Source organism: Macrobrachium nipponense, chromosome 16, assembly GCF_015104395.2.
Source record: "Macrobrachium nipponense isolate FS-2020 chromosome 16, ASM1510439v2, whole genome shotgun sequence".
Classification (NCBI taxonomy): Eukaryota; Metazoa; Arthropoda; class Malacostraca; order Decapoda; family Palaemonidae; genus Macrobrachium; species Macrobrachium nipponense.
The window spans coordinates 56,545,122-56,568,242 of NC_087209.1; the positions used below are offsets into that span (position 1 = coordinate 56,545,122).

Below are 23,121 nucleotides of genomic sequence, written 5' to 3' on the forward strand. Positions count from 1 at the left end.
TATATATACACTTACTCTTCCCGCTGACGTCAGCTTGCAAAGAAAAACAACATTGGCATTACTTAAAGAACATATAGCCCCCAAAAAGTCCAGAGCGATATATATATATATATATATATATATATATCCCCAAAAAGAAGTATGATTCAAGAACGAAGCGAAATATATCCCCAAAAAGAAGCATATTTCCCGAACGAGGAGAAATAAATCCTCAAAAAATACATCCCCAAAAAGAATTATTTCCTGAACGAGGAAAAACAAAATCCTCAAAAATCAGCATATTTCGCGAACGATGAGAAATGAATCCTCGGAAATCAGTATATCTCCCGATCGAAGATAAATAAATCCTCAAAAAGAAACATATCTTAAGAACGAGGAGAAATAAATCCTCAAAAAAGAAGTTTCTTTTATTTTTCCGAAACGAGGAGAAATAGAGAAATCGTCTGCTCATGACGTCACGACCTCAAGGCAGAAAGAGAGAGAGAGAGAGAGAAGGAAGAAGAAGAACGTGCCAGATCTCTATTGGACCTTTGAGTGAGCAGACGTGTGATGATGGCGCTCGACTCCTCTGCCTGAACTGACATGAACCGAAGTGGTTTATTCCGCCGCGGGATTTAACGATGGCTCGTCTGAAGATGAGGTGAGACTTCCTACAACTCCTCTAATATGTTTTCACGTTTTTAATTGACGTTTTAACCCGACGGGAAACGAGTAATGAAGGAAAGAGACAAGAGAACCTTCTCCGGAGGAGGAGGTCGAGCTGTCAAGTTCACGTCTACGTCCTCTCTCCGGGCGAAGCTGTGATGGAGATGATCTTGACGTGGATTTGTTGGATTCCGTCGAATATCCGGGAATGAGAACCGAGTCTGGCTGATCTTTTGTTCCATTTTTATGTCGACAATGCTATAGATATCCTATTCGGACGCGAGATCCAGCGTAAGGGAACATATGGAGTAGGTAATATTTGGTGAGGGCCAACGTACGGTTGTGATATTCTTGAATCCCAAACATGCCATTTTTGCATACTACATACATATTATATTATAATTTCGCACTCATTTACACTTTCCATAATCATTTATATTATTTTTGGCCATTTCTTTACCGTATGTTACATTTCAAACATAAAAGATGTAAAATATATGATCATTTTTTCCTTATGAGGCTAGTTGCTGAAATGACATTTATTTTCTTTCTTGATCAATTACTTGCAATGATTTCGACATGGACAGAAAATGTTTAAAATTTCACCTAAACATGGTAAATGTTGTATTGGCGCTAGGCTATGTAGCCTAATTTGGCCTATGAGGTTGAAGATGACATTCCGTTTCTTCTTTTCATCGTGATGCGTCTGTTGGAACCGTGGAGATGTATATGTTACCATACTCAGTTTATATAATACTTAGCTCTTCTGTCTTTTGTGTTGTCTGTCATTTTCATAAGTACACAGTTTCTGTAATTAAATGTTGAATTCTTTTATATATTGTATTGCTTAATAAAAAAAATAATCCTGCTAGCGTCTCAGTTCATGTTCGCCAATCTTTCAGTTCAGTTTTGGGCATGCCCCTGGTCTGGTAGGTTGCTGTAGCCTAGGTTAGGTTAAGTTAGGTGTTAGCTCACCAGGGGTTCGGTCGCCTCAAATGTGGCATAGACCCTCTAGGTTAGAGAAGGTTTAGGAAGGCTGTATCTCTGTAGAGTTTCCAAAATACATTTAGCAGTAGAAACCGCTTTCAGAATCATTCACATCTCACTAGAAATCGTTGCTAAAAGTCCATTTCTTCTTAGAATCATACACGGTACCAGGAGTTATTATTAAATAACTTTTTCTGCAGCTTGTAGAAAAAACTCAAGTGTTCAGTTTCCTTATTTTCAATTGAATTCATCTTCATATATTTATTATTTGCTGTTATTAACTACAACCACATGAGTATTACTGAGAAAGTACCTCCTGGTCAAATAATAGGAACTGCAGGAAAGACATTTTGCAGTACATCAGATGTATACATTTCTCTGTTACATTATACCGTACTGAATGTGATTTCTTAAATAAATAAAAGCCAGTTTTTATGAGAGCATCATTCTCTACCAATATCTCAAATTGGCATATCTGTTTCCTGCACAAGTGATGTGATACAGCTGTGCAGTAAACTAGACAAAGAGACACAACTGCACAGAAATAGCATAAGTGATAATGAGCTACATAAATTCTTCAATCAAATGTGTAAGTGTGACCATAGTGAAAAACTGGGGCTTCTGGGAGGGTAAAAGACTGTAGAGTTAGCACCAACCGGTATGGTGAAATGTACACAGAACACAAAAGAGCAGCTGGAAAAATATATGGTTCATGCTTTTAATCACTTGAAATCATAGGAAAAACAAAATTATAAACCAAGTTTTTATTTTGTACTGTGAATGCTAGATTTGTATGAAATTCATTAAAGTAAATCTCCTCTAAAAAGTTCTCTTAAATACTGTCATTAAAACACCAAATGTGTGGACTTTTTGGCTTCTTAAGCACTAACTTCGAATAGTGAGCCTGCATCTGCAGATTCCCTTAAGGCCATAAATGCTTGAATTTGACCCAGTCAGGCATTCTATTGCCAAAGGGTTATGGTTACTCGGTTATATTTTAAATATATATTGTGTGACATCTACTTTTGCGACGCTGAATCTGTCACCATCATTTAACAAATATTGCCATTTTTATTGGTTGTGAGAAGTTTTGTGACTAACACTATTATAATTGATGTCGTGACCAACATAACATATTCAGTGTAATAGCAAATGAAATCAAGATAGATTGTGGCACATAGCTTCCGATTATGGGAGAATGTGAGTGTGTACTATATGTAAACTGAATGCAAATACTGTATGATGAATGGCTCTTTGAATGCTATTTTATTGAGTTTTTCCTCTGTTTGGATCCATATTTTCTCTGTTGTTTCTCCATTTAGAAAGTAAGTGTGGTAAGTACTGCACTCCTAAGTGATTTAGCATTGTATTTTTTCTTTATAAAACTATGCTAGGGTCATAGACTTTAGGATTTTATGTTGTTTCTACTACTTCATTCAATTTAAACCTTACCTGTGTCGTATATGGTGCCTTTAAGTGTGTAATGCAACTTCAAATTTCATTACATCAGTATGGATCGACTTGTCAAACATATGACTAACCTGTAGGAAATACAACTTTTTCATAAATGTTATAATATAGTTTGGAAGATGGCCTGTTTATACATATGTATGCACAACTTACATTAACATTGGTTGTGGATTCACTTTCTGGGCCAGGCAACTGAACTTTCTTACTGAACTTGAACTCTCCACAAATAACATTGCATGTATGGCTCTTTGAATGCTATTTTATTGAGAGTTTCCTCTGTTTGGATCCATATTTTCTCTGTTGTTTCTCCATTTAGAAAGTAAGTGTGGTAAGTACTGCACTCCTAAGTGATTTAGCATTGTATTTTCATACAATCAACTTACCTGTCAGATATATACATAGCTCAAGACTCCGTCGTCCCCGCAGAAATTCAAATTTCGCGCCACTCGCTACAGGTAGGTCGGTGATCTACGGCCTGCCCTGGGTGGCAGGACTAGGAACCATCCCCGTTTTCTATCATATTTTCTCTGTCGCCGGTGGTATCAACATTGTTGTTATTACCTCCTGACTTGGATTCTTTTTTCAACATTTGATCAACGTTTTTCGACTTTTGGTGACGTATTTGGATCGTGTTTTTGGCATTCGCTACTGTGGACTGTTTTTGGAATAACTCTTTTGGATTTTTCTCAGGATGTCTGATTCTAATGTGAGTGTGAGAATGTGTGAATGTAGGCTGCAGGGTGAGGATACCGAAAGCTTCGGTTGATCCTCACACTGTATGCCGTAAATGTAGGGGGTGCAGTGTTCTGCTATTAACACTTGTAAGGAATGCGAGAGTTTGAATGCAGAAGAATGGAAGACTTTGACTTCTTATTTGAAGAAGTTAGAGAGGGATAGAGTTAGAAGACTGAAAGGTGTGAATTCAAGGCCTATTGAGCCTTTCAATGATAATTCTAACCCTACTTCTGGAGATTCTCCCTATAAATCTCATTCTCAGAGTGTCTTTTCGGATTCGGCATCGGAAATCGCCAATCTGAAAGCGACGATTCGAGACATGAAGTCCAAGATGGCGGACTCGAAAGGTAAGGCTAGTGATAGTGAAAATTTTAGTGAAGTGAGCCCTATCAGTGTTGTGGAGGGGGGGGGGCTTTGATCGTCCCTGCGGCGCTCCCAGGCCTAGACCTCTTCCAAGCTCACATGCCCAGAGGAGAAGGAAAGTCGAAAGCCTTAAGGAGGTCGTGGGGAATCCCAACGGTCAGACGTCCCTTCAGCTAGCTTTGCTTCAATGGCAGCCAGCTCAAGGGCGCTACAGGAAAAGCGTCCTTCGCGAGTTTCTCGTCCTCTCCCTCTCCCTCACCTAAACGAGGGTGGAAGGAGTCGAACTTATCGAGACCGCTGAAGCGTCATATGAAGCAAGACATTGATTCTAGCCCGGAGCGCTTCTCGGATGACGCCCCGTCTGCTATTAAGAAGGCGAAGGTGGCGTCAACGTCACCTGACGCTTATGAGGAAGTACCCCATCATGCTTCTTCCCCGAGTGATGACGAAGGGCGTCAGGCACTAGACGTAGGAGAAGCGTCAAGGAAGATCATTATGGCGGTGCAAGAACAACTGTCATCTCTTGTGGGAGTTTTAGCGCCCCGTCGGAAGGACGTGACGCTTCCTATTAAGAAGTCTCGTCCTCTCGCACCTGCTCGGAAGACGTCTTTTAGAAGTGAAGCGTCAAATCAAGAGGATCTTAGACGTGACGCTCCGTCCAAGATTGTGACGCCGAGTAGGAAGCCCTTAGAAAGCGAAGCGTCTTCCAGACGCGAAGCGTCATCTAAACGTCAACAAGAGACGTCATACATGACGCTCGGAGAGCGAGGGAAGCGTCTACATGACGTCTTCTAAAGCGCGAGAGAAGCCGCAGGTTGTGACGCCTTCCAAGTCGATCAGAACGGGAAAAAGGAAAGACTTTCATTCCTTAGCCCCTCTCCGATCAGGAGTTTGTCTCCCCCAGAAGAGGAAAGTTCTGAAAGGAAAGGAAACAGAAACTCAGATTATCACGAGTTCGAACGAAACTCGGAGGATGACGATCTTGAAGAGAGGGGCTTGTCCAACTATAAGGTGTTGACAACCATGCTTCTGGAGGAATACGGAGACGAGTTGACTCCGGCTGCTCCTCCTTCTCCGCGCTCGCTCTTTTCGAGTGCGAAGGCGAAGAAGACTTCGTCTTTTCTGAAGATGAAGCCCACCATCTCGATGAAGCGGGCTTTACACGCCTTAGACGCCTGGATGAAGTCGAAGAAAGAACTTAACCAGGACAGTATTTTGCATGCCTCCAGCAAGGTTAGCTGGGAAAAGAGGCATATGGTACAAGACGGGGGAGGATATGGTATCGCTCTCCCCTTCTACTACAGAGGCAGACTTTTCGACGTTAGTTGACGCTTCAAGGCGTCCTAGTCTTAATTCTGCCCGCATTACTTGGAGTATTTCGGAACTGGATCATCTCCTCAAGGACTTTTCCATGTATTGGAAGTATTCAACTTCTTAGATTGGTCCCTTGGGGTGATGTCCAAGAAAGCTCACGATTCGCAGGGAATCGAACCTGAAGCCCTGTTATGCATTTTGTCGTGCATCGACAAAGCAGTACAGGATGGATCTTTGGAAGTCTCTGCATTATTTTGGAGCAGGTCTTTTGAAGAAAAGGACAGTGTAGGCGCCTTCTTAACAAAGGCAGTCTCGTATGCGCAGAGGGCAGCTCTGCTATATGCACCTCTTTCGGACTATTTGTTTCCTTCTAAGTTAGTGAAGGACGTAGCTCACTCTTTAAACTGAGAAGGCGACACAGGATCTTCTGACGCAGTCAGCTAGGAAGAAGAAACCTGCTTTAGTGTCGGACAAGAAAGAACCTAGCACTTCTAGGCAGCCCTTTCGAGGTGGTCCGATCTCCAGACCTCCCGCAAGAAGGAAGGGCTCCAGGAGAGAAGAGGTAGGTCCGCCTTTCGTCCCTTTAAAAAGGGCAAATGAAACATTTCTCCTCCAAACACCAGTAGGTGCCAGGCTCCTGGAATTCGTGGAAGCCTGGACACTGATAGACGCAGACGTCTTCACTAAAGATCATAAGGAAGGGATATCGTATCCCTTTCCTGAATACTCCGCCCCTAACGTCAATACCAAGGGAACTATCAGCCAAGTACAAGGATCCTGTGCTGAGGGTACTCTTCGATCGATGGTGGAACAAATGTGGGACAAGAGTGCAGTAGAACTAGTACTGGATCAAAACTCCCCACCCGGGTTTTACAATCGCCTTTTTCTAGTGGCGAAAGCCTCGGGAGGCTGGAGACCAGTACTAGACGTTCAGCGCTCTGAACAAATTTGTTCAGAAGGAGAAGTTCTCCATGGAGACTTCTGCTTCAGTCCTAGCGTCATTACGACAAGGAGATTGGATGGTGCTCTAGATCTCCAAGACGCCTACTTTCACGTCCCGATCCACCCTTCATCGAAGAAGTACCTCCGTTTCATGACGGGGGGAAGGATCTTTCAGTTCAGAGCCTTGTGTTTCGGCCTGTCCACAGCTCCTCAGGTCTTCACAAGCCTGATGAGGAATGTGGCGAGATTTCTTCATCTCAAAGGAGTGAATGTCTCGATGTACCTAGACGACTGGCTCATCAGGCCAGATCGGAGAGACAGTGTTTGGAGGACCTAAAGTTAACTCTGGATTTGAACCAAGGCGTTGGGATTGCTTGTGAACCTCGAGAAGTCTCAGATGACCCCCAGCCCCACAAGACCTAGTCTATCTGGGGATTCGGATGGATTCTCGGGGTTTTCGAGTTTTTTCCCTTCGCAAGAGAGAACCGCAAAAGGTTTGAGGATAATCTCTCTCTTCTTAGAGAAACAGCAAACGTCAGCGAGGGAATGGTTTGAGCCTTCTGGGACGCTTTCCTCGCTGGAACAATTCTTCCCTCTCGAAGACTTCATATCCGCCACTTCAATTCTTCCTCAAGAAGTCTTGGAGCTGGAAAAACGGACAACTGTCGGACGTTCCCATTCCAGTGGAAGTAAGGCACACCTACAGTGGTGGTTGCTGCCTCTGGAAGAGAACAAAGGGATCTCTCTAAGATCACAGAACCCAGACCTAGTGTTGTTTCTCTCCGAAGCGTCGGAGACGGGTTGGGGAGCGACATTAGGCTCGGAGAAGTGTCAGGCACCTGGGAACCAGCACAGGTGTCCTGGCACATAAATTGCAAAGAGCTCTTCGCCGTACACTGGCTTTGAAGAGCCTAGAACCTCTGGTGAGAGACAAGGTAGTACAAGTAAACGTGGACAACACCACCCACACTTTCCTACATTCGGAAACAGGGAGGGACACACTCCTCGTTCCTTTACGAACTCACGAGGGACCTATTACTGTGGACGTCTCACAGGACATCTCCCTGCTGACAAGGTTCGTACAGGGAGTAAGGAATGTGAGGGCGGTACAGGCTCAGCAGGAGGAACCAGGTCCTTCATACAGAATGGACTCTGCACGAGGAAGTATGTCGCGATCTCTGGTCTCTGTGGGGAACTCCTCATGTGGATCTATTCGCAACATACATTTCCAAAAAGGCTCCCAGTGTTTTTGCTCGGGTCGTGGAAGACCCAAGAGCAATTATGGTAGACGCCTTCCTGCTAAACTGGTCTCGAGTGGACGTGTACGCTTTTCCCCCATTCAAAATCTGGGGTTAGTATTGAAAAAGTTTGTGGCGTCAAAGAGACGAGGATGACTTTAATAGCCCCCCCCCCTTTTGGCCGCCCAGGAATGGTTCACGGAGTGTAGAGTGGATCGTAGACTTTCCAAGATCCCTACCAGGAAGGCGACGGATCTTCCTCAAACAACCACACTTCAAGAGGTACCATCAAAACCTCCCCGCTCTCGCTCTGACTGCCTTTCGACTATCGAAAGACTTGTCAGAGCGAGAGGCTTTTCTCGCGAAGTGGCAAGCGCGATCGCGAGAGCTCGCAGAACCTCCACTTCGAAAGTATACCAGTCGAAGTGGGAGTCTTTAGAAGGTGGTGTAGAGCCAAGAAGTTGTCCTCCTCCTCTACCTCTATAGCGGAAATTGCTGATTTCTTGCTATTCCTGAGAGTAAAATCGCATCTAGCCGTATCCACAATAAAGGGATACAGGAGTATCTCTCGGCTGTATTCAGGAACAGAGGTTTAGATCTGGCAAATAACAAAGATCTCCACGATCTCATAAGATCTTTTGAGACGTCAAAGTCTAAGGAAAGGCCAGTACCTCCGAACTGGAACTTGGACGTAGTCCTCAAATATCTGTCTTCGGATAGATTTGAGCCTCCACATCAGGCCTCATTTAGAGACGTAACTAGGAAATGCCTATTTCTTTTATCGTTAGCGACGGCAAAAAAGAATTAGTGAGTTACAAGCTCTGCAGGATAAAGTAGGATTCAAGGGAGACTCGGCGATTTGCTCGTTTAAGACTCTGTTTTTAGCGAAAAAAAAACGATGAATCCCACGAATCCCTGGCCTAGGTCATTCGAAATCAAAGGAATGTCTAGTCTAGTAGGCAGAGAAGCAGAGAGGTCTCTATGCCCTGTTAGAGCTCTGAAGTTCTATCTTCAGAGGAAGCGTCAGTTGGGAGGCTCTAGACAAGGTCTTTGGTGCGCGGTAAAAGACCCCACAAGACTGATGTCAAAGAACGCTCTAGCGTTCTTTGTAAGGAACGTCATTACGGACGCTCACAAGGTCTGTCCGGACGAACAATTACAACTTCTGAGGGTAAAAGCTCATGAAGTACGAGCGGTTGCGACGTCTCTCTCGTTTTATAAGAATAGGTCGCTTAAAACATATAGATACGACATATTGGAGATGCAACTCGGTATTTGCATCTCATTACTTGAAAGACGTGCGTGTGACGTATGAGAAGTGCTTTTCTCTAGGTCCTATCGTATCGGCAGATACGATTCTGGGTACGGGAGTCGACACCAATCCTTAAAATGTATATACTGTTCTTCTGTTTGGATATGGTCGAGAATCTCTTCGAACATGGAGGATTCGGCTCGCACGGGCGGCCGTCTATGTTGTTCATAAGAGAATTCTCGTCATATCCAATTAGTTGAGTATAATTTTTTTTGAAAAATTATGTATGCGTGCGTAGTTGGTTTTGAGTTACGGTTGTTGTGACGAGTTCGGGGGATAACTCGTAACAATCCTTAGTTCTAACACATGGTTAGGATCAGGTGGTCGGGATTGGTTGTGTGCTCTTCATAGGTTGTATTGTCATATAAGTGGATCAGCACCATTGACAAAGTCCTTTTAGGCTCTGCTGAGTAAGTGGGTAAGACCCCATCGGCAGACCCACAAGAACTCTTGGCCATAGATCCACATATCTCGCTAAAGTTTCTTGAGGTGATGCAGACTACTGGGCAAAAACACCCACCAAGTCTACCACCTATCAGGTAGGAACCAATGGTTTTTATTTATACCTACAACATATGTTGTTTACCTGTCTATTCCATATAGTAGCTGTCTCTTACCCTCCACCGAAGGGTGCCAATCAGCTATGTATATCTGACAGGTAAGTTGATTGTATGAAATGATATTGTTATGTTACAATAAAGTTTCATACATACTTACCTGGCAGATATATACAATTAAAGGCCCACCCAGCCTCCCGCAGGAGACAGGTGGAAGAGAGAAAATATGATAGAAAACGGGGATGGTTCCTAGTCCTGCCACCCAGGGCAGGCCGGTAGATCACCTGACCTACCTGTTAGCGAGTGGCGCGAAATTTGAATTTCTGTCGGGGACGACGGAGTCTTAGCTATGTATATATCTGCCAGGTAAGTATGTATGAAACTTTATTTGAACATAACAATATCATTTTTTCTTTATAAAACTATGCTAGGTCATAGACTTTAGGATTTTATGTTGTTTCTACTACTTCATTCAATTTAAACCTTACCTGTGTCGTATATGGTGCCTTTAAGTGTGTAATGCAACTTCAAATTTCATTACATCAGTATGGATCGACTTGTCAAACATATGACTAACCTGTAGGAAATACAACTTTTTCATAAATGTTATAATATAGTTTGGAAGATGGCCTGTTTATACATATGTATGCACAACTTACATTAACATTGGTTGTGGATTCACTTTCTGTGCCAGGCAACTGAACTTTCTTACTGAACTTGAACTCTCCACAAATAACATTGCATGTATTTTGCTAGTGGTAACATGTAGTGCAGGGTAATCGTTACTTCTGGTGCATTTTTATTTTTCTGCGACGAAAGTTAGCTTCGCGAACCGCACAATACAAATTGATGATGTTAATGTTTCATTCCAGGATTCATTTCAAGTAGTCTGTGTGTGCACACCTTCAGTTATGGCCCTGATGTGAGTATAGAAAGGCAGGACTATACGAACACTGTTCACTAATTTTCCTATGTTTTGCAGAATTTATTTTTATGCAAATCCTGCTTGCTTGTAATTCAGTTTTTTGTGTAGTCACCGAGTAGTTAGAAGGAGTGATTCACTGTGATGTTCGGGATGGAGATATTTCTTTTGTGCCTTATGACACAGGAGGGAATTTCTTTCCTTAAAAAGGTATTGTCCAGTCAGCTTTTGTGATCAAATTGCTGTAAGTCTTTGCTCAGTTAGAGGCCATGTAACATTTCAGATGGATTAATTTGCCTTACAGTATTGAAGAGTCCTTCCTAGGAGAAATAATTAGTACATAATTTATTACATGTGAATGATTTTGGGTAGCATGATTGCATCAACTGTTTCAGGGTCATCCTATTGGTGGTGTCAATAGTAAGGATGCTGTCAAAAAAATCTCCATCAGTTTTGGTCATATCCAGGAATATTTTTCAGAATGCATTAGTATTTTGGGCAAATCATCACTTTTTTATCAGAATCCGTATGTCAGGAGTTTAATCAAAGTATATGGGACCTCTCTTCAGGGGCATCAAATAACCTAAATTTATGGCCATTATTTTATTCAGGATTATGAGTGTGGGGCACTGACCATTTGAAACCATGTGAGGCAGGTTGAATGCTTCAGAAGAGCCTCTTGTGTTGGGGACTTGATTATAGAATGAAAGCACAACATTTGTCATTATAACATGTTCTTGGTCATAAGTTGGCACAGCTGTATGAGAGTGGGGGCCCATTAGTCATTATAGACCATCACTTAGCAAGTTGATTGAATTGAATTGGATGTATTCATGGTATGTCAGCAAGTTCACTATTCATACATGAGTGTGTTCTCCTGGCATCTTGCTTGCTTCTTTGTAATGTTCAGTCTTCACCTTCCTCTGCATTCGGTAATGGTGTGGTCTGGCTATGCAGCTAAACATAGCATTACTAACCCACCTCCTGACCCCATTTTGTCGAGTTGGAGCATATGAGCCAGGAGGCATTATAGAAAAGGCCAGAGTGCACTGGTGAGAGCCGGTTTCCCCATTCATGGATCACTCAGAGCGAAGGTAATCACAGGGGACTTCTTCATTGAAGGAAAAGCTTCACTTGCTGCTTGTGATTTCAGAAACAGGCATTTATTGAGAATGATTTCCTTTGTGATGATTAATACTTTCAACCTTTTAATGAATTTAAATCATTTCAACAAGCAATTTATGTATTATTTATTTGGTATGGTACAATTTTGTCTTGTTAAAGATGGATTTTGCCATACTATAAGTGGTCTTGTTTGATTAAAACCATCTTGGAAAGAGTATGGAATGGACCGTTCTTCCATTGTTGTTTCCATTTTGTTTTTTGTTGACAAATTAGCTGTGAAACCTGCACCTTTAAGTAGTTGAATATCATCACTTCGTAGTTTCTTGTAGTTGCACGGCATGTAGCATTGTTTCTTAAATTTATATTTGTTCCGATACGTAATACAAACCCTCGGTCCTTTAACAATAGGAAGGTAACTAGCGGCAGCTGGGACGGTCGTAAGCTTCGAACAAAAGGGGATGAACGTAGTTTTAACTGCTTGTCCGGTCGTGCGCGCGCCGCGCGCTCCGAAAGGGCGGTGAAGAATCACTTTTGCTTTCGGCCGTGGTGTGACAGGACGTGTTCGTCATCGCTCTGCCGCTATTTTCGTCGTGTGCTTTGGATGTTACAATTTCTTCTGACTGGTTTGTGTGTGGTCTTGAATGAAATTGTAAGTACTCTTTTTTCATTTTTTTTCATTTTTCATTGAAGTGAAGATTAATTAACATGGATCAAGAAGAGCTTTCGCCGCGCCACCAACTGCCCGTAGAGTGTGTCCCGGGTTGGAGGGGCGTAAATGCGGCGGATTCCGCTCTTACCCAGATATGGATCCTCATTGAGTTTTGTGTTTTCGGTGTCGGGGGCGAGAATGCTCCCGAACCGACCATGTGATGTATGTGTAAATTGGTCCGAGGCGCAGTGGGTGCTGTACGAGGGTAGGAAGAGGCGTAGGTTGACCAAGGAGTCGTCGGAAAGCTCTCCAGCGACTCCTTTGGTTTACGGATACCTCGTCATCCTTCCTGCCTCCAGCTCAGCCCCCACGATTTGCGCCTTCCCCTGCGGGGGGGGTGGGGGGGGTTTCGGAGTCCTTCTCCTCACTCGATCCGTCGAGTGTGGAGGAGGGTGCCCGATACCCGATGTACAATTGTATTCGGGGTCTTCCGTCCGCTCTGGGTGGGGTTCGTCCTCCCCCAGGCGTGAGGGTGCCCCTCTACTGACCCGACTGTTCCTCCCTCAGGTGTGCCTTCTGTGAGTGACGACCTTGGACAGGTGTGGGCGCGTTGGACTGCAGGGCGCCCCCAGTATCAGGGCTCTTGATTCAACTGGCTAGCCGGGCGTCGGCAGTGGTAACTCATGGTGTGGTTACAACTACGACCAATACAGTTGTCAACACCAGCGTACGCCGCCCCTCCTCATGTTGTGTATACGCAACACATGCGTCAGTGACTCCAACGGCGTCAATTCAGAGATGCGATCGCTGCCGTGCCTAAGAGGGGCGTGCCGCCGCCACCTGGGTTTTTATGTGCTGCCGACGCCCGACTTTCGCTGCCCCAAAAGTTCGACCCCTGGATCTACCGCCCGTCCCAATGATGAGTTTGGCTGAGATGGAAGAGGTCTGTGACGCCGGACTATGCTGCCGTACCTGCCGTACCTGCAGCGAGTGTTGCTGCCCAGCCCCTCGCGCCGCTCCTACGAAGCGCGCGGTGCGGAACTCTAATGTTGATGTTGCTGCTGGTGCTGGTCCCTGCTGGTGCTGGTCCTATTGGTGCTGGTCCTGCTGCTGCTGGTACTGCTGGTGCTGGTCCTGCTGGTGCTGGTCCTGATGGTGCTGGTCCTGCTGCTGATGTTCCTGCCGCTCCTTGCCGTGCCTTGCCCCTCGCCCACGTCGCGTCTCGTCATGGAGGTGCTGCACCCGGTCTCAGGTCTTTCCGGACAGGATCAGTCGGGGCGTGTTGCTTCGGCAATTGGGCCCGACTTTTCCGTGGATGGGGAAAGACCTGACGTCCGTCCTGAGAGAGCTGACGAAGAAGAGGAGGAAGAAGAGGAAGATGTCGTCGTCGTCTTCATCGTCTTCTTCGTCGTCTGTTGCCGCCTCTTCCCCTTCGACTTCTAAGGCTTCCCAAGCCGAAGAAGAAGAAGGCTGCCTCCTCCCCCCCTAAGAAGGCTCCTACGGGACCTTCGAAGGGCCCGTCTCGCTCTGGCGTGACGGGGGGTGCTTCTGCTGGTCCTCCTGTTCCCTCGGGAACAGGGCCCGTCTCCTCTTCTGAGAAGAAGAAGAAGACGGGGACCAAGGATGTGCTGGCTACGGCTGGTACATCCGCGCCTGGTCTTAGTAGCACTGCTGCTAAGTCAGGTACCGGCTCGACTTCTCGTTCGCGAGAAGGTACGAGTTGTACGGTCTCCTTGGGCGACCGTGCAGCCAACGTCAAGAAGACGCCTGAGCTTGCTCACCGTCGCGACAGAGGCACGGAGCAGAAGACTGTCGAGAGTCGCGCAAGTGACGCTCGCCAGGCCAGCGGCCGCTCTCGTAGCGACCAGCCGGTACCTCGGGTTGACGTGACGGTCTCTGACCGGCCACGGGTTGAGGCTGAGAAGTGGTCCCCTCACGACCAACGGCACCAGCTTCGGCTGGTACCAGCGGTTTGACGTGCCGTGAGGACGCTCACCGGTCTCACCGCGAAAGCGAGCTCTGCAGATCACCTGACCGCCGCTCCCACAGGGACCGGGCGGAGACGGTGGCCAGCAGCAGCTCGTCTGACGCACGAGATCGGGGGGGGTGGGGTCGACGTGCTCAGTCGAGCGCTCGCCACAGGTGAGCGGCACGACCAGCCTGCAGTACGATCCCCACCGCGTTGGTGATCGGCTACAGCCCCCCACGTACGCTGGTCCTGCCAGCGAACGTGGGGGGGGAGCGTCAGGTCTGTCTCTCCTATATCCTTCAACTTCCTCGGGCTACACCGGAAGAGCGAGGTACTAGGAGTGATCGTGAGAGGTGCGCCGACTCACGATCCCGCCACGACGCCGCACGAACCAGACATGGTCTTAGGACCAGCCAGGTCGTACGCGCAAGTGGTTGGAGGCGACCGTCAGGGGTCTGTTGCTGTTCCTCCTTCTGAAGGAGGAGGGTCTCGAGAGCTGCTCCTGTTGGAGGACTGGACGGTCCTACTCCTCAGGACGCTGTGACTCCTGAGATCCAGAGGAACTTTGCCCAGGTTATTGCGCTGATTCGTCAGCACAACGACCTGGGGGAAGGATCGCCGCTACCACCATCTGAGCCCACGTCCCGGCTCGAGTCATTTTGGGGCCCGAACCCAGAGGGAACCCAAATTGACGGTGGGACTGCCGCGATCGGAGCTTGCAGACTCAGTCCTTGACCAGGTGGAGAATTTCGTCTCAGGACGAGAGGACTCACTTAAGTCAGGACGGTCTTCCAAGCTACTTCCTCCTCCTCTGCAGCGACAGAGAAGGAAGTTCTACGTGCCATCAGTGGATCCAATACCGCCCAAACAGGTTACCCGGAGCTAGCTAGGCTAACTCCAGGTGTGTCCCTGCAGCAGCTCCTGTCGGAGAAACCTGTGGTTCTCGCAGCAGGAGGCACTGGGCCTGGAAGCTACCGCTATGGCGGCTTTTCCAGGCAGTCTCTTGGTTGGATCTGTGGTCCCTCACAGTATCCAAGGTCGCGGCCGACGCCGGGGGCGCTGCCCTCGAAGACGACCCCGACTTCAGGAGACTGTGCCAGTCTGGAGGTAGGGCCATCTCCTACCTCGCCCATCAGACGGCAAACCTGTGGGCCAACTTGGTTCTCTCGCTCGTCGTAGGGACGCTGTCCTTACACGAGTAGCCAAGGGGGCCGGGCGTGAGGCGTAAATGGACTCCGTAACGGACCAATGAAGAGTTCCTCCGCTCTCTTTCCTGAAGAGATGGTGGACGCTTGCGGTGGAAAGGACGGCGCACTGATGACAGTGACCGTCTGGTTCACCAGGCAGTTACGAAGGTTTCTGGGCAACCTCGTACAACTGCGGCTAAGCCTAAGAGTTTAGCTAGCGCTTCCTCGGCTTGCTAAGACGGCTGCTCCATCGAGCCCCGAGGAAGACTTCTTCCTGCTTCAACTTCTGGTAAAGGAGGCCGTAACCAGCCCTCCTCCCAGCCCTCCTTTCCCCCGCCCGAGGAGGTGCTGGGAAGAAGTCGAAGCGAGGTGGGAAACGCTAGGGACGGCGTTCCCCCTCACCAGCTGCCGGAAGTGTGGGGGCCTGGCCTGGAGCCATTGGGCAACTTGGCAGCGCTACGTGCCGAGACCTGGATAGTAGACGTCCTTCGGGAGGGATATCTACTACACCCTTCGAATCTCGGCCCCCCACCCCACACCTCCAACCCGGTCCATCTGCAGACATATGTTCTGGGATCCTCAAAGGACGACGCTCTTCGGCAGGAGATCAAGACCATGCTGACCAAAACGAGCTGTAGAAGTCGTAGTGGATCGTCACCGGGCTTTTACAGCCGCCTTCCTAGTGGAAAAGGCATCGGGGGGCTGGCGCCCGCGGGTGATAGATCTCTCTCCCTGAACCGATTTGTTCGCCAGACTCGGTTCAAGATGGAGACGGCACGTTCCGTGCTGGACTCCATCAGGGAGAACGACTTCATGCTTTCGGTGGACCTGAAGGATGCGTATTTCCAAATACCCATCCATCAGTCCTCCAGAAAGTACCTCCGCTTCATCTTCGACGGGACGGTGTACCAATTCAGGCACTTTTGCTTCGGTCTCTCAACCGCCCCACAGGTGTTCACGAGAGCGTTTCACGCAGGTGTCTGCTGGGCCCATTCGCACGGGATACGTCTTCTGAGGTATCTCGACGATTGGCTGGTCCTGGCGAGCTCCCGCTCGCAGTTGCTGCAGGACAGGGATCGACTTCTAAAGTTTTGTCGCGATCTGGGGATCGTGATAAACTACGAGAAGTCCGATCTCGAACCCAAGCAGAAGATGAAGTACCTGGGTATGCTGAGCGATACGGTAGCAGCTCAAGTCCGCCCCGCAGACTTGAGGATCAGCAAATTCAGGGAGGCAGCCGGCCGGTTCCTGTCTCGGCAGGAACAGGCAGCGCAGCAATGGCAAGTCGTGATCGGCCACCTGTCGTCACTCGAGAAGTTAGTTCCTCACGGACGTCTTCACCTGCGGTCTCTCCAGTGGAGACTAAGGGGAGAGTTGGTCACAGGTAAAGGATCCACCTTTACTTCCCCGTGTCCATCACGGAGAAGGTGAGGCAGGACCTAGCCTGGTGGCTCGACGACAGGAACCTCTTAAGAGGAGTGCCCCTACGCACTCCCCCCCGGAGATGCTGCTGTTCTCAGACGCATCGACCGAGGGATGGGGCGCACACCTGGAGGAGTTGCTGGCTGCAGGTGTGTGGGACCATCACGACAAGCACCTTCACATCAATGTCCTGGAACTCAAGGCGGCGTTTTACGCTCTCCAAGAGTTCCAAGACCGCTTGATGGGACACTCGGTGGTGTTGATGTGCGACAACACCACAGTAGTGGCATACGTCAACAAGCAGGGGGGCCTAGTGTCTCTCCCGCTACACCAGTTGACGGTGCAGGTGCACGAGTGGGCCACGGCTCACTCGATAGAGCTGTCAGCACGCTACATTCCAGGCAAGAGGAATGTAGTAGCGGACAAGCTCAGCCGTCGGGATCAGGTAATAGGGACCGAGTGGTCCCTACACCCAGAAGTGGCGGAAAGGCTCTTCAACCTATGGGGGCGTCCAGTCATAGACCTGTTCGCCACCGGCACAACAAAAAACTTCAAGTTTTTTTGCTCAGCCGTGCCGGACCCATGGGCAGCTGCAGAGGACGCTCTTCAACACCCCTGGGACAACCTCTTCGTCTACGCCTTTCCTCCCTTTTGTCTGATTCGGAAAGTGATCAGCCGAGCGCTGGTCATCCCAATCTCAGGATGATCCTGGTGGCTCCCAAACGACCTCAAGCCGTTTGGTATCCGGACCTGCTGGCTCTTCTTGCAGAAGAACCGAGAGAGATGCCCCACTGGCACAACCTTCTAGCCCAGCCACACGTAGAGCGGTACCACCGAGCAGTCCAGTCCCTCAACTTCACGGCTGGCTGTTATCCACCATCTCTTGCGAACGAGAGGCTTTCTCGCAGCGCAGCAACAGAGATGGCTGGACACGTCAGACAGTCCTCTGCAGCTGTGTACCAGGGGAAGTGGGCCGTCTTCTGTGGTTGGTGTCGTAGACGGGGTCTATCTCCTCTCAGAGCCACTCTTCAGCAGGTAGCGGATTTCCTCGTTTTTCTTCTTTCCGCCGAGAGAAGCTCCTCTCAGTACCCACAGTTAAAGGATATAGAGCTGCACTGGCACTCGTCCTAAAACTAAGGGGACTGGACATCTCGAACTCGTTCGAGATCTCCTTGCTAATGAGGAGCTTCGAAAGGTCTTGCCCACCCAGGGAACTCAGGCCCCCTGAGTGGGATGTGACTCTCGTCCTTAGGAGTTTGACTCGAAGACCATTCGAGCCACTCCGAGAGTCGTCAGACAGGATCTGACCCTCAAGACCCTCTTCTTGCTGCCCTGGCATCGGCGAAGAGAGTAGGGGAACTTCATGGTCTGTCCTTCAATGTTAAACATTCCAGGGGCTGGGGATCTGTGACGCTCGATTTCGTCCCGAATTTCGTAGCTAAGACTCAGAATCCGTCGATCCCTGACGACAGGTTCGAGTCTTTCACGATCCCCTCCCTAATGGATTTCACCGACAACGATACGGATGAGATGCTGCTTTGTCCTGTGAGGGCGCTACGGCGCTATCTGAAGAAAACTCGACACCTCAGGCCTGAGTGTCGACGCCTCTTCGTTAGCACTGGGGTTACCAAGAAAGAAGTATCCAAGAACACGCTTTCTTTCTGGCTGCGTGAGGTGATCAGGAGAGCGTACGAGGCTGATGGTAGTGACGACATCCGTACGCTCCGACCGAGAGCCCACGAAGTCAGAGGTATTGGACCCTCTTTGGCGTTCCGCAAGAACTTCTCCGTGGCGCAGGTCCTGAAGGCAGGTGTCTGGGCCAACCAGACTATTCCTTCAAAATGTCCTTCTACTTCGGGATATTGCCCACAAGTCCTTGGATACTTTTTCCCTTGGGACCTGTGGTGGCTGCTCAACACGTTGTGTAAGCTTACCAGCACCCAGAGCAGGCAGAACAGCATCGATTCCTGGTGTGACTGTAGGAATGAATGGTTGAATGAGAGTGCGACTGGCTTCTCTTCTCCATCTTTCTCTCTCTCTACCTTGTGGCAGAGGGTCACGGTCGTCACCATACTGGAAGGAATCCGATGCAGGTAAGCTACTCAAGCCGAGCCCCAATCTATCCCTTTAGTTAGGGATAGAAGCAAATATCCTCCACTCCCTCCAACAAGGGGGAAGGAGTGGATGCCTACTTGAGACAAACCCATAACTTTATGTTGGCTCCTGTACAGGAACAAGTTCTTGCAATGCTGGTACGAAGAGATACGCTTACCTCTCTCTTAGTACTTGGCTCAGAGGTCTGACCATTGATCCTGCGGTGCACACCCCGATCAATCGGACACAGAGGTTTGGACCCCTCCCTTGCTCTTACGACCAGGGAGGCATTCCAAGGTTGGACGAAACACCAGTCCCCTGTTCACCAAAAAGACTCAGATTCCACCACAAGAAGTGAGTCTTCCTATTGTTAAAGGACGAGGGTTTGTATTACGTATCGAACAAATGACAATTTGTCGAAAATTGCATTTTTCCTAACTATACAAACCTGAGGTCCTTTACATATAGTCCCACCTCATACCACCCCTCACTCTGCAACTTTTTGCATGGGCCTAAGCAAAAGTGATTCTTCACCGCCCGGGCGCGCGGCGCGCGCACGACCGGACAAGCAGTTAACTAACGTTCTCCCCTTGTTCGAAGCTTACGACCGTCCCAGCTGCCGCTAGTTACCTTCATATTGTTAAAGGACCTCAGGTTTGTATAGTTAGGAAAAATGCAATTTTCGACAAATTGTCATTTCATCTTGTTAGATGCTTCTTATACCCTGTGACTCATCCTGAGAATGCAGTATTGGACTGCACAGTAGTAGTATACTGTATTTTGTAGATGAGTGAAGTAGTAATCAGTAGTGAATGACTTCGACGGATTTGAACTTGTAATGGTGATGACCAAAATTTATTTTTCAGGGGACCGGAGAGCCATGGATTTGCAGCAGCAGTCTTCTATGGAATCTGCTCAGCATCCATGGCCTTTCTAAATAAGGCTGTTATTAATACCTATGAATTTCCCTTTCCGTTCTTCATCATGGCATGTCAGGTAAGACTCGCAGTGACCCTTTGTTTATTTCTAGTTTTCATATTTATTATTATCTAGGTATTTTGGGAGATGAGGCACTATATATATATTTTGTGTTTAGCATGGCACACTGTGGATATTATTTTTACATTTTAGTTTTCCTCTGTTTCATTTGTTCTTCCCTTACTTGATGATAGCTGCAATATCTTTATTAAGAATAAATTCACCGGGTCTGTCCTGAGAGTTAAGAATATCGAAAGTGGTGTGGGTAAATTTTTAACCCTTGCAGATACGTTATCGGTAGAAAAATGTTAAATTTGTTTAAAATGTTTTGTTTGTAGGATCCTGTGTATAAGCTATATACAGCCTGAGTGGGGAAGGCACAACCAAAATAAATCTAGTTTTAAAAAATCACAGATACATTTGGATACTCAATAGGGCTCTCTCAAAACAAAGGTGGAAAATGGAGGGGAAATCTTTAAGAATGCACTCCTCTGGAGAAGGGCTCAAGTACTGTACACATACATCGCCCTTTGCAGAGCGCAATGTAAGTGGAACATGACCTTCTGAAGGTGACCCATAACTGAAAGTTATTCTACTTTTTTTAGAGTAGGCAGTTTAGTAAAGGAAAATTCCAAAGAATTCCTACTGTTAAAATTGCAATTGTAGCTGTTAATTTTTGGAAAGTGTTTTACTGTCCAGAATGTTTTAACAAAGCTGCTTTCATAGCATAAGGATCTTCCTTAAAGTAGTTACCCAGCTGAAAGGAAGATCTGAGGTGTGAATTAGCTGGTTTGAACATTGTAGGTAGTAATTGGTGTTTTGTTCATGAAACTTACCTGACAGATATATATATAGCTGTATTCTCCGAAGTCCGACAGAATTTAAAAATTCGCGGCACACGCAGTGGGCGGCCAGGTGGTAGTACCCATTCCCGCCGCTGGGAGGCGGATATCAGGAACTATTCCCATTTTCTATTCATATTTTTTCTGTCGCCGGTCGGTAAACAACTGTTTACAGACCTCCGCCTAGGATTTTGAAACTTAATTAGCCGCTTAAGTATCCTAATTATTCTTTCGATTATTGACTGGGATTTGTGGCTAGGCATACGCTATCGTAAATTTTTTCATTGCATTTGATGTCTGAAGCTAGTTAGCCTAGTTTCAGACTTTGTTGTCTGCATGGGGTAAGGTAAGGCTACCGGAACTTTCGGTAGACACTCGCTTAGTAATAGGATTGACGTTTTACATTTTTTCTTTTTTGCATAAGTTCAATGTAATTAGTGTAATGTGTGACTGATTACGGAAGAAGTAGGATTCATGTACGCATTTTAGAGCGGGTTAGAATCAGGAGTTTTCCTCCACAGTAAACAGAAGTTAGAAATAATGAACCTTCTAACCTCCTGTAGATTTTATTTTGCCTAACCCTGTGGTATGGCTTACGGGGTCCTAGAAGAAGTGTCTGCTAGAGGATTACATCAAGTAATCTAGACTAAAGTGCTCGCTCTCCAATCAGTGTTGTGAAGTGTAGTGCCCCTTGTGTTGTGGAGGGGGCGTCAGATCGGCCCCATAATGCCTCTAGGCCTGGACCTCTGTCGGACTCCCAGGACTCAGGGAGAGGGCATGTCGAAAGCCGCAAGAGGGTTACGGGGGCGCCCCACCGATCTGGGCGTCCCTTCGGCAGAACCTGTTGACGCTTCCCAGGCTGCTAAAAGATTGTGCACGTGCACGAATCTTGAAGGATTGCTTCTCGTCCTCCGAGGCGTCCTCCCGCGCAAGGGTTGGAGCTCTCGGAAGGACTCGCGCCCTCTAAGAAGCTTTAGAGAAGAGGACGCTTCACGTCCTCTCTCTCGTCAGGAGGGAACGTCAGATCGGCCCCATAACGCCTCTAGGCCTAGACCTCTGTCGGACTCCCAGGAAACCAGGGAGAGGGCATGTCAAAAGCCTAAGGAGGGTTACGGGTTTTTCATGCTGATCTGGCTTCCTTTCGGCAGGTCCTGTTGTTGCTTCCCAGGCTGCCGAAGATCGAGCACGTGCACGAATCTTAAAGGATTGCTTCTCGTCCTCCGAGGCGTCCTCCCCACACAGGGGTTGGAGCTCTCGGAAGGACTCGCGCCTCCTAAAGAAAGCTTTAGAGAAGAGGAAAGCTTCACGTCCTCTCTCTCGTCACGAGAGGATGAAACAGTAAAGAGACCACATTTACCCTTTTCGAAGAATGCACAGGCTCTTTTCCTAAGGGACATATTAAGGAGGCTCATTCATCTTGCCAGAAGAGTGATTTGAGCCTCCTGCGAGTGAACGCTCGTTTATACATTATTAAGGAGGCTCATTCATCTTGCCAGAAGAGTGATTTGAGCCTCCTGCGTGTGAACGCTCGTTTATACATTATTAAGGAGGCTCATTCATCTTGCCAGAAGAGTGATTTGAGCCTCCTGCGAGTGAACGCTCATGAAGTTAGAGCTGTTTCAACCTCGCTAGCATTCCAAAAGAATTTGGTAATCAAGGACATTCTAGATTCCACCTTTTGGAGGAGCAACTCAGTATTCGTCTCCTCTCCTCGTGGCGCTCCGTATACGTTATGTAACGTTCGCTTTACTTCGAAAAAGCAAGCTGTTAAGTTTGACGTCCGGCAAGCTGCTTTGCACAGTCAAACAACTTATGTCTCTGGTTCGGCATAAGAAGGGCAATTTAGAAGTGAGGAAGCTTTTGGAGGTGCTCGACGTTCTATAAGTAGAGACATTCTCCAGGACGCTCGGCAAGCACCTTGCGAGGGTGTCTTTCGGACGCTCGGCGTTCCTTTGCTGAGTGCGTTTCTGGAGATGTTCTTTTGCATTACTAAGACGCAAGTTGTCGCACAGGCGGCCACTGTCTTTGTAAGAAGCGCTCGGCAGGAGAAGGTCTTTAAGGCCCGTCTTGAAGACGAAAGCCATAAGGACGTCCCTTGAAAATATTCAACGTCATATGCAAAACGCGGTTCGTCATAACATTGAGATGTTGGCAAGGTCGCTCGCCAGGACGCCTCTTGGCGGGCCTTGCATGCATCAGGGCGCTCAACGAGTTCCTCTCTGAAACGTCGTTCAGAAGACTTGGTGTTCTCTGCTCAGACACGCTCGTAGCTAAGCAGGACGTTTTTTGAGGACGCTAAGCAGGACGCTTTTGAGGACGCTCGGCAGGACGCTTTTGTGGACATTCGCCAGGACGCTTCGGTGGAAGCTA

At 47.6% G+C, this 23,121-nt stretch overlaps 1 protein-coding gene across 2 annotated transcripts in view; it reads left to right on the top strand.

Annotated features, from left to right (window-relative positions):
• The first annotated feature begins 494 nt into the window (after positions 1–494).
• The window catches only part of LOC135195711 (uncharacterized), a 33,104-nt gene continuing 10,477 nt past the window's right edge, over positions 495–23,121 (top strand). The window contains exons 1-3 of one of the 2 annotated variants that reach the window (XM_064222116.1): positions 503–640; positions 10,436–10,485; positions 19,798–19,927. In XM_064222116.1, coding sequence (XP_064078186.1) covers positions 10,475–10,485; positions 19,798–19,927 — 141 coding nt within the window. In that variant the 5' untranslated portion in view covers positions 503–640; positions 10,436–10,474. Of the gene's footprint in view, positions 641–10,435; positions 10,486–19,797; positions 19,928–23,121 lie in introns of both variants that reach the window. The other variant, XM_064222115.1, reaches the window with a different exon arrangement.